The sequence below is a fragment of the Chanos chanos genome, chromosome 11 (genome assembly GCF_902362185.1).
Source record: "Chanos chanos chromosome 11, fChaCha1.1, whole genome shotgun sequence".
In the NCBI taxonomy this organism is placed as follows: Eukaryota; Metazoa; Chordata; class Actinopteri; order Gonorynchiformes; family Chanidae; genus Chanos; species Chanos chanos.
Window position 1 is genome coordinate 4,601,974 of NC_044505.1, and position 12,464 is coordinate 4,614,437.

At 40.9% G+C, this 12,464-nt stretch overlaps 1 protein-coding gene across 1 annotated transcript in view; it reads right to left on the reverse strand.

Moving 5' to 3' along the window:
• The window catches only part of LOC115824183 (antigen WC1.1-like), a 31,795-nt gene that overhangs the window by 8,693 nt on the left and 10,638 nt on the right, over positions 1-12,464 (reverse strand). Inside the window, exons 8-11 of the mRNA XM_030788288.1 lie at positions 12,308-12,379; positions 11,683-11,997; positions 10,453-10,551; positions 9,425-9,490 (exon numbers count right to left, since the gene is read on the reverse strand). Of these exons, the coding sequence (XP_030644148.1) occupies positions 9,425-9,490; positions 10,453-10,551; positions 11,683-11,997; positions 12,308-12,379 (552 nt within the window). The remainder of the gene's footprint in view (positions 1-9,424; positions 9,491-10,452; positions 10,552-11,682; positions 11,998-12,307; positions 12,380-12,464) is intronic.

The window sequence follows — 12,464 nt, forward strand, 5'->3', positions numbered from 1 at the left end:
TATCAAAGGCATGATTATAACAGTATGTCAGTCACTGCAGAAAATATTTCTGAATACGAGACAGTGAAAACCGAAACAAATTTTGACAAGAATAAAGGGATGTGTCTGTTGGGCTCACAGTGATATTTACCATACAATGGAATTTAAAAAAATAAAGACAAAGAACTTGCTGTCATACAAATTAGAGTTTGTTAAAAGAACTCGTGTGTGTTAACGTCTGTTCCCTCCTCCCCATCAAAATAAGACGTTAAATTTCACGGAGAAACTTCATCAGTCTTCACAAATGATCTCTGGTTTGAGTTTCCCAAAGTATTTTAGTGTGGAGCGGTGCGGCTCTGGTCTGGAGTAACAAAAATCACGTGGAAGATAAAGTCACATGTCATATATGTCATATATGGAATCATAAGGTTCGTCCTGTGAAGCTCGACGTATTCCATACAGCCCGATCTAGTGGTGAGTGTAGGAGTAAGTGTTAAATTGAAGAAAACGCCGAAACTGCCCGTGAGAAAAAAAAAAAAAAAAACATTTTTCAAGAGATTGTTCAGCACGTGTGCGTGGTCCTCCGGCAAGATTAGTTAGAACTCATCATACAAAGAGTTCTATGATAGTCTAAAGTCTCTCTAAACATATTACATTTCCGTCTCTCATTACAACATGGATATGTTTTCATGACAACTCATCCTAACTGCTCATATCACCATTCATTAAAACTTCTGTGTCATCTGTCACAGATATGTAGCAATGTATTTCAGCACTTTGAGCACCAGAACAAACTGTGTTAAACAGTAAATGTTGTAGCTGATGTCTGATCTAACAAACAGAAACCTCTTTCCCTCTATCTGTTTCTCTCATCCTGTCTGACAGGACTGGGAAAGTGGTGTACAGGTAGTGTAGACCGTGTAGCAGGAGTGGCAGGATCTGAGTTACCATGGTAACCCAGAATAAACCTGTGTGCACTGATTCAGACTTCACAGCAAGTCTTCATCTACCTGACACAGAGAATGACTGAAGGAGTGAATGGAAAAGAGGGATCTCAAGAAAATAAAATAAAATGAAGACATCATAATTTAATTCCTTTTACAACAGTCTTGTCATAATCTTTTGGATGGAGCTCAGGTGTAGAAAGGAAAGAAAAGCAAATACAACCTTCCTGCTGCAGAGTTACACCCTGAGGTGGAGTCCAGTAAAGATGAGACACAGCTCCACCTCCCCACTACAGCCAGGTTCTGCTGCTGTGAGTGAATGTGGAGCTGACCAAGGCTCTCACTCTCTGTCTTCAGCGGTCAGTGCAGGTTTGACAGATTGGTGCTGTCCATGGTCCTGAACACTGTTGCCAGTGGGACACTGGGAGCTTTCAGCGCATGAGGGGAAAGTGCTTGGTGTCCTCATAACCCAGACAAAGTGAACTCATTTCAAACAAACACTTACTGTGTGTGTCTTTTATTTGGATGTGTTATTGTACCATGTTTCTATTTTGGGTAGTAATATTTCTCACCACTAGAGGGCACAGGGTAGTGGGTTGCACTAACTAACCAGAACTGAATCACACACACACACACACACACACACACACACACACACACACACACACACACACACACACACATGTCTTTTGGAGACTTTTAGACCAAACACTAACAGTCTGTTAGAGAGTATTACAGGTTGAGGGCCACAGGCTTTAGTCTGGGCCTTTTCTTCTTCTCTTTGAAGAAAGTTTCCCCTTCATACCAGTTATCAGACAGCACAGAAATCAGTAACACATTTCAATCACTGCCTTCATCAAGTCTAGTTCTTAAATCAGAGAACGTTTGTCATCTTTTCCAACACAGAAATAAAGTTTGAATGGAGCCAAAACCATGAGAGAGAACATACAGGGCCACTGTTGTAATATGTTTTAAATGTGAGGAAATATTCTGTCTGGATTCTGAGTTCTCATCTACACATTAATACTATATCCAAAACTGTTTTTAACAGTCTAAGAAATGACTGTTAAAAACATTCATCTTTTTAAACAGCAGGTGTAGGATGGTTAAAACATTTATACATTTTTCATCACTGCCCTCCAAATTTATCTTCTTTTATTTTTGGAGAATTCATCATTTCTCTGCTGATTTCAGACACAAATTACAATGGATTCAATCCTATTAGTCAGAAGACTTTAGTATGTGTAATTTACCTGTAAATTCACCATCTCAATGGACATACTTCAGTTAGCCAAACAGACAACTGTTGCCAAGAACTGCCCACTAGAGGGCGATAGAGTTACATAGTCAGTTTACTGCATTGTTGTGCAGTAGACACTGTTTCTCAGTTCTGCTCCTGGTTGACCCCTGCTCTGCACCTTCTCCATCTATCCCTGCTCTACCTACCTCACCGAACTCATCAGCAGCACTTTTGATTGGCTGAGCACACCTGATTATTGTGATTAACATGCTCTTGATTAAATCAGGTGTGCTCAGCCAATCAATGCAACTGATGAGGTCAATCCAGTATCGATTACAGTAACCAACAATAACCTTACAGAGGCCAAGGGCAATGTACACAAACCAGTGCACAAAGCAATGCGAACATAACAGTCATTCAGACACAAACTTGAGATGTGGGCTAATCAGGCTGTTATCAGGGCTTATCATACACAGGTAAATCAGACTGTTTTTACAAGATTAACATGAACATTTTCATTCAACGTAAACCTGAAACTTAGTTTGGTGGAAGGTTGAGGGTTGATGGTAATTCATCCACTAATTCTCCCACATTTTACATTTCACTATTACAGTTCTTCTGACTAAATATTGCATCCCATAATGCTCTGTGACCTCCTGCTCCTACGTCATTCACCGTTCAACCAGTCCGCCTTCCAGACGGGCCAATTGCAATTACTTACAGTTTAAATTACGGCAGAAAGAACGGCAGCCTCAAATCTACTCATACAAAGGTGCGGTGTGTGTGTGGCCTGCTTGTCATGTCAGGGGGGAGGGCACACTGGAGTGCCAAAAAAACCCACAACAAAACCACCAAGGGAAACAAACATACAATAGTAAACAAAAATGATCACATCTAAAAGGAAATACAAAAGAACAGTGCGTCGCACCAACCACCAGTTGCACTCTGCAACAGAGAAAAGATTTTAGTACTCCATCATATCCTCATAGTAGAAGTCTTACTAATTACTAAAACAATGTTTTAACAATTACTCTTTAAAACGCAAACAATTAAACAGTACTGCACCGATTCAAAAAGGAATGCAACACTAAATTTAGTTTAACAAGAGAGAATTAACCCATTTACTATTGTAGGATATCTACCTCAGCACTGACGAACTACAAGCTGGCAGTGAAGGAGAACAAAGGTGGCGCGGAGAAACCTTCGCACCACACTACGGCAGAGAGTAGTCAGGGGTTACAGCTACCGATGTTTGAGCGGGACTGTGAGTGCGCGCCGTGAGGCTGCACGCCTTAACTGGATGACTTGGACCTGCCGTCCACGAATACAGAACACAAACGAATCCATACAATGAGTACCATTCATTCTTTAATATTAGAGAAAAAGACGTGGGAAAAGCACTACGTCTAAAGCAAACAAATCGCTCTCAACATCGGCAGCCGCCAAACAATAAAGCTGTATAAAGGCAGTACATACCAGTGCCACTGCGTCAAGTCACAGCGAATTTTTACTAAAACAGTACTGGTTCGGCCACTCAGACAAAATCGTTGTAACAATTAAACTATTTAACTTAAAATGGGGCATGAGTAAAGCAATGCTATGCGTCCTACAATTCACAGTAAAGAATAAAATTCAAGCCTACCAGTTCTTTTGTTCTACCAGCGACGGACAACCATGAGCACGCCAAACAATTTGGGGAATACCTTTGTTCTACCGAGAGGAAGTTGAACACCAATTAACCAAAACCGCACCCCTAGGTGAGTGTGAACACCTGTGTTGTATACCAACGCGGCCACACTTGATTGAAGGATGAAAAACGAAAACTGTTTGTGAAACTAATGTCCCAAAACAATGAAAAGTAATCCAGGGGGGTATTTCAGAAAGCAGGTTTAGTGAAAACTCAGAGTTAGTTAACTTAGACAAATTAGTAAACCTCCTAAGAGAAGAGACCTATGGCTTTGTTTTGCAAGGAGAATGGAGCCACAAGACTCTTCTATTAGGAGCTTTACTACTTACTCAGAGTTAACTAACTCTGAGTTTTCAGTAAACCTGCTTTCTGAAATACCCCCCTGGTCATAGTAGCGTGTCCTGAATTTCCAGCGATAGCGAAACAAGTGGCCCCTTCATTAAACGTTAGCTGAAAATGTATGCTCAGTGTGGGCGTCAAAGGCGGGGTGGGGGCATTCGAGTGCAATGCTCCTTAAACGAGTTATCGTGCCCCCCTCGCAAGCCAGACCTTTGGCGCCAAACTTTGCGTTAATAAAAGTGATTTTTGTTCATGTTGCTGATGTCTCACCTTCCTTTGGATTGTGAACGTGAAATACAAAAAATTATTTAAAGTGCAGTAAACTCTACCAGCCGTCGAACTATCGTTGTGTGAGCCAGAAACCATCGCGGGACACTTGAATTAATTAATACGCGTATGATTCACATTCAACAAACGCCTTTTAAAACCCATATTTAAACACTTTTTATAAATAACATTCATTCATTGTCTACTCCTGCCATTCATGAGCCATATACAACGCTTTATACAACCTTTCCTGGGGTAATAGAACCTTAAACAAAAAGATGTGGAGACGATACGTACCTCCTCCTCCGACTAAAGATGGTCGTTAAAAAGAACGGAAATTGGGGTCACCCTTCCGATACCGCATGGCAACCCGATACTCCGATAGTCCCCGTCGCTTGGCTAAACTACAGAAATGATCGAACACAAACACACCATACAAATGCACTGACAGTGAGGGAGTGATATTAAGCAGAACACAAATAATACATACATCAATACGTGCGTACGTACACATACGTACGTAAGTACGTACGTGCATACATACTGTCACGTCTATATGACCCCAGGTTCCCTAAACATTTGCGATGTCAACAGTCAACAGTACAATGTAGTGTAAAACATTACTCTGCTACGTAAGCAGAATGGATGTGTTTGGCCACTACTGTGTTTGGGCGTGTGTGTTTTGGGTGGGTGAGTTTGACCACTAATATTCAGTATTGAATATTGCTCAGTATTCCTAATAAACTGAATAGCAGAGTTTGTACATTTGAACTCTGTGGTTAAAGTGAATTCTGACAATGGTGAATCACACATTTATTTACGATTGTACACAGATTTACGTAATAGCTGTGACAAGCTGGTGGTCAAGCTTGTCTAAGATGCTCCACTTATTTCGACCTGTGTATTCTCAGCTGGACCTACAAGAGACCAGTAGCAGACTAGCTTTGTAAGTTAAAAACAGACTAGGTTTCACAGCAGGAGAGTGAGATCTATATGAAGCATTTAAAATAACGGATAGGAATGTGTACAGATACATACAGAACGTTTTGTCGTGGCCCTCTTTGACTTGCTCCTCAGCATCTTCAGCTCAGTTGATGGTTTTTTCAGCTCTTTTTGAGTACCTGTCAACTGTCTTCTGTTTGATTCCCAAAACTCCGTCAATTCACATAGATTTCAGGGTTACACAACACAACACACAACACACAGCATGACACATACACTCTGGAAAACAGCTGATTAAATCGACACACCTCCAATCTCTAGTGTAATTTAACATGTTTTACTTCTTACCACTAGATGGAGCTAAAAGAATACAATACCACAATGTTGAGTGAAGAATACAGATGACTGACCCTGCGAGAACTCTCCTTAGTAAGAGATACATAGCATGGAATCCTCGTGCAGTTTGGGCATGTACGACACATACATTTTATACTCGAACTTTGAAATTCAAAAGTTTGACTGTTCAATACATATTACTTATTGGAATTATTGGGAGAGAATAAAATAAGATTTTACAACCAGTTAGACTTTCAGGACCATTGATCTCTTACATCTCAGATAAACGGGACCACTCCTCAAACCGACACCTCCTGTTATTGAACACACGCACTGCTAATGATGAATTACGACCAAATGGTCTCACAGTTTCGGGTGAAATAGAGAGAAGTAGGAGCAAGTGTCTCTTGTTAAAGTGTTTCAGAGGCTTCTGGACTAATAAGGAGATCCACATTAAAAAGCTTTATTGAATTGCACTTACATCGTTAACTGTGTTATGCAGCAGCAGCAAAAAGTCTTAAAATTAAAAAAAACAAACAAACAAAAAAAATCATAGGTATTGTAGACAGTGCAACATGTGTGACAAACAATCGCCAGCATCAAAATGAAAGGCATGAGCAGGTATTACTAAACCTGTTTTACAAGAGTAGACATTCAAAAAATATGTATAAATTGTGCAAACATAGCAAATACAAACTGCAGCATCAATGGCAAAAGCTATGAATATACTTTTGCTAACAGAAAGCATTATTTTTTTTTTATCTTTGTTCTGTCATACTATATCCCTGAGCTAATTTTAGATCAAATACATTTTGGAGGTAAACGCTGAAATGGTTTTGAATGTGAGATCAGAAGGAAAAAAGATGCTGAAATACTAAAGCCATCTGTTCACACATATTCATATTCCATACTCAACTCCTTTATTCCCTTCTGTCCATCCTCATTTCATTAAGGTTGGAATGCTCCTCTTTACAACACTCAGGTCTAAAGGGCAGAGCTACATACAAGTACAAAGTTCAGAGTCCTAGACTGACCTATTAGACACTGGATAAATCTGTGTGTGAAACATTTACTGTTGACTGCAGGGACATGGGAATATGATTGACTATTTGTCTCATGTGAAAAGAAAACACAGTTGGAAATGATGCACATGGGCAGGAGGTGGAACTTCCATCTTCGTTACTGTGCTCATCTTCCAGAGAGAATCTTTACCCCCACATCATCATATTCCATCTCTAATGGAGCAAGAGAAAAATGACGTAACATTTCAGCTGTATGTATAGAGTCTTTTACACATTAGACATTGTGTGTTTGTCATTTGACTGGACTGGAAGCCATCCAATCGTACTCACCCAGTCTATCCACTCAAACACACTTCTCAGGCCGTACAGATTTCTAATTCTCTGTAATGTAGTTTTTCTATGAACATAGCATGAAGTGAGAGTTTACAAAGCATTTCTCTGAAACTCACCTGCTAAACTGCCTTGAGCAGTGTCCACATCATCATAATCCTCTGGTGGGTCTTTCACAGCTGTCTCTGAAACAATAATCAACACAGTCATCACTAACACCCCAAACTCACATCAAAAACACACTAAACATGGTTCAAAGTCCTTGCATCTCTCTTGTGGGCCACATTTTTGTTAAGTTGTGAATTTCTACAAATCTGATTGTACAGCACTGTCAAATTAAAATCGACATGAAAGATGAGTCATTATTTAATGTTATTTTATAGCAAACTGTTAAACGTGTATTCTACCACGCACCAGCTCTGCTATTCCAAAAATTTATAGTAGGAGTAATTTTAGGAGTAATTTTGTCCATTCCTGTATGAAATTGGCTCTCATTGTGGTCATGTGATGTGGTTTCAGTGCAAGTGACTGAGGGGACTGTGACCGTATCATACAGGTCATAACTCACCAATCAAACTGCCCGGATCCTGCCCTGACGTGATGACATCATCAAAGAGCTCCAATGGGACCTTTGTTCCTGTCAGCTCTAAATCAGTCAGAGAGATACATTACTTTAATTATTGTCTGTTATATGAACATCATGTGATATATAGCATTTAATATGAACATCTAGAGAAATCACCCGTCACACTTCCAGACTTCCTCCCTACAGTGATGACATCATCATAGTGCTCTCGTGCAACCTCTGTCACATTTTCCTCTGAATGAAATCACAGAAACAAATTCCCCTCGATTCCCAGCAGATACTCAACAGTAATGCGATTTCAAAGTGCGTGTGTTTGTATTAAAAAAAATTATTAATCTAAAATCAGAGACACACCCATCACACTGTCTGCGTTCTGTCCTGAAGTGATGACATCATCATAGCTCTCTGGAGAGTCCAGTGTCAGCATCTCCTCTGAACCAGATAAAAGCAGAGAGACTATTGAATACTGACTCAAAACCACATATGATCAACATTGTCATCCTGTTAAATAAAGAGGGGACGAGATTATGTAATGCATGTACACCCATCTATATCCATCCACTCACCTGTCAGGTCACTGGTAGTTTTCACATCACCATAATACTCAACTTTGTCCTCTCTCAAAGACTCTGCAGGAACAGTTAAAAAAAAAATATATATATATACATACTGCCAAAGACACTTCTAGTGTAACACTTTCTGACACTGTCACATTGAATAGACCACCAGACATCGTAAAAGCAACATGTGAAAAGCTTCCCTCCACACATAATTTTAACACTTTATTTCGTTTCTTACACTTTTAACTCTGTCGCTCCACAGGAAGATCCTGACTGAGCGCTGTACACTCCTCACGCGGCTGCGTAAGAGTACCATGGTTAAAGGGGTTTTTTTTTGTCTTTATGTACGTCTAACAGATTAATGGACTAATCATACTCTTGTTCCGTCAAACGGCGGTCAGTTAGTTCTGTAATGACCTGGCGTGCAAGATGCATTTGCTACCTCCTCACCGATTATTTTCTCCCACCTTCGACACCTGTCACACCAAACGATGAATCTATAGCGCCCGTTCTGCCGGTCGATCTCCCGAGTTCTTACGTTTCCTTTCAAGCTGACGATATTTGATCTAGCCAGGTTGGTGTGATGACAACGCTTCAATCAACGAGCCGCGGTAAAGTCAAACTCGGCTTCCGTCACTTTTCGAGCCGCTCTTTGCTACAGTGTGACTGACTCGGGGTCAAACAGGCTGCACAAGCCAGGAGTGGAGACCGCATTTAGCTTTTTTTAAACTCGTGGTTTCAATGCAATCAGCGGGCACGGATTCTTGTTCTGCTTCAAACGTTTTTGTGTCTTATTTTAACCATACGATATACACAGTGTCTCATCTCCCTGGAGGTGGCATTCAACCTCCGCGCACGTGCATCTCTAGAGGCGCAAACGGAATCAAAAACATCAACTCCTCAGATAACACGGACTCTCAGGATTTTCATTATTATTCACCATATTTATTCACAAAAATGACTGTAAAGAATAACCAGCGAATCACTCAACTCGATTAAAGTTATGTTGATCACACCGATTTTGGATTAACTGTCAGATGATCTATGGTAGAGATAATTGTGGCCTTCGTCGCTGATCTGAGGTCAGTGGTACTATTACATTTAAGATCGTATTAAAATTCAGGTTGGGAAAGCTGTTCCTAGATCTGTTTTAAGAGGCAGAGAGTAAGTGGAGATGATGTAGCCGTCATACCTGAGAGGAGCTCTTCTTCCCCCACATCCTCATAGCCAGAGTTCTGTCCCTCTGAGAGAGCACGACCTGTTAAAGGAGAGCGATGCAATCGTCAGACTCGACATTAAAACACTCACACGCGTGCTCTCGTTCTCCCTGCTCTCTCTCTCTGCCTCTCAGACATGCACTAGCCTATGTCCCTCTGCTTTAACCCCCCCTCGTCTCACACACACACGTGGGCACATACACACATCCGCTGCACCTGCCGTTACTCTCGTGGTTTTGGTGCTGAGCTCTCTGGCTGAATAGGAGTAAAACCGTTTGGCTCCAACGGCCTGACAGATTCTTAAAGTTATAGCACACCAGTGAAAATAACACCCACAGTAAAACGACCGTGAATTTACAAACTCCATCTTCGCTTCCATAAAAGATGTCTCTCTCTACGTTTTCTTTGCCATTCATATGCCCCAGTTTTTGAATACCCCCCCCCTCTCTCTCTCTCTGTATGTCTGTTTATCTATGTGTTTCAAAATATAGGCACTTGAATACCCCTCGACATCTTAAAGACAAGACAAAATAAAATTTAAAATAAATAAATAAATAAATGAATGAATAAATGAATATATGAATAAAAAACAACTAAACAACACAACTAAGTCTTAAGTCTTTAGGAAACACAAGCACTCTGTCCCATCCCCTAATTCTATTACTCTTGCTCAAGTACAATCTGTAACACTCAAAGCTAAAACAATTTTCACCTTTTCCTTATTTTAATGGAGGAAGATAGTATATGTTTGAAAGCACACATAAACACACAAATGCTGAAACTCTCACTCTAACACACACACACACTCTCTCTCCCTGCCTCTCTCTCTCTCTCTCTCTCTCTCTCACACACACACACACACACACACACACACACACACACACTCTCTGCCTCTCTCTCTCTCACACACACAAACACACACACACACACATTCTCTCTCTCTCTCTCTCTCTCTCTCTCTCTCCACAGTAGCAGCTGTGCATCCCTGTAAAGAGACTCTCACCTCTCTGAACAGTGTTACTGGTTCTCTTGGTGAGGAATCTGTGGTCAATCTCCTCATAGACGGCATCAGGCAGACGCATGTGTTTCCTCTTAGATAAGGCTGTGTGAGAGAAGACACACACACACACACACACACACACACACATACACACAAACAGGGTCATATTTCTCATTCAAAGGAACTTTATTTCCGCTGTTTTTCCTCAATGTTTGTCCTACCTCTCCTCAGAGCTCTGTTCTGGTAAAACAGCACAAGCAGAAACACCAGCAGTAGCAGGAGCAGTGCTCCTAGAACCAGGAACACCACTGAGGGAATGGACACACCAGTCTGTGACTGACGCCGCAAAGGACTGGTCCGTCTGCTGGTGGCTTCTGGAGACACACGGACAAAGAAATCACATTCCAGGATATGATTTAAAGTTAAACATAAGCCATACACCAATACTGAAACACAAGTCAGATTAAACATGTAGGTGGTCATATTACCTAAAGACGCTGCAGAGGTAACTGATGAAGTTGTTCTCTCTAGAACCACACACGTGCACACACACACACACACACACACACACACAGAGAGAGAGAGAGAGAGAGAGAGTGAGAGAGAGAGGGAATAGTGTGTTTATTCATTTTATAATGTTATGGGTGTAACAGGACTTGGACATTTTGTTTTTAAATATTACTAGTCAGAAGTTGATAACTGTTTAAGCTTTTGGGCCCATAATGCTGATAATGTGTCATGAGAAGAGATGAGAAGATAAGAGTGTACCTGTGGAGGTTTGAGGATGAGCAGATGGATCTGTGAAAAGGTCAGAGTTCATTTATTTATCGGTGTTGGACCTGAACATAACTCAGTCTTATGTGCTATCCACACATGAACACAGGGGACACGTTTACTGTCATTTTAATAGATTCCCAGTACAAATATATGACATTAATCATCATACAAGCACAACCTGGGTTAAATAATTATTTGAGGTATTTCAGTGATAGGGCCCCGTCCCAATTCCCTTCAGTGCTCTGCTTCCTTTTGACCTTTTTCTCTTAAATGGCAGTTTTGATGAATACGCTGAAAGCATTCATGTGATTTTTATTCAGTATGACTTCAAAACACTCAGCTCAGCAGGAGACATGTAGGAGTGTTGGGACAGGGCCCTGTTATTCAAATACTTGAGATTATTCTGTCACTCAGGTCTGATGACAGTAGCTATGGGAACCACTGTCTCTCTCCTACCTGTACAGGTGACTCCAGCGTCTTCCTTATGAGAACAGTCAGTGTTGTTCTTCAGGGAGAGAGAGCAGTCAGACAGGTGGATCTCACTTCCTCTGCACTCCACCCTGCTCAGCCACACAGCTCCCTCTCCACGCCCAAAGGCAGCATTCCCATCAGCCCTCAGTGCCGGCCCACAGCCCAGCTGTCTGCACACCACCTGAGCATCTCTAATGTCCCAGTCATCATCACAGACTGAGCCCCAGGTACCGTCATGATAAACCTCCAGCCTCCCAGAGCACTGGCCCTCTCCCTCCATCAGTCTGAGGGGTAGATGGTCTAGACAACAAACCATGGTTTAAACTAAAACATGTGATTATTTTGATGTTAAAGAAGGATCAAAGTTTTCAAAAAATATATGCATGGAAGATTTTTTCATTTTCAGATCTTTCCATATTTAAGCCATTTTTTATGGACTGGTGAGTTGAAATTTGTAAAATGAATCTTCTCTTTGACAAACTGAACAAATACAACCAAAACTATATTTAATAGAATTTCATATTTAAAATTGTTCTGTTGTAGACCTCTGATATGGTTTAGATACTTATAGGAGAGAAATATAATGTGAATGGGGGTTAGACGTTGTCACCTGAACATGGTCGGTGATGTGGAGATGCTGCACATGATAAAAGACTTCTGGCGATGTTTTTTTCCTCTGTGACTAAAGGAGAAACATGATGATTTTTAACTAACAGGTTATCGATTGCAGCTGTAATCAGTTGTTGTAGCTGTAAACAGCACATTTT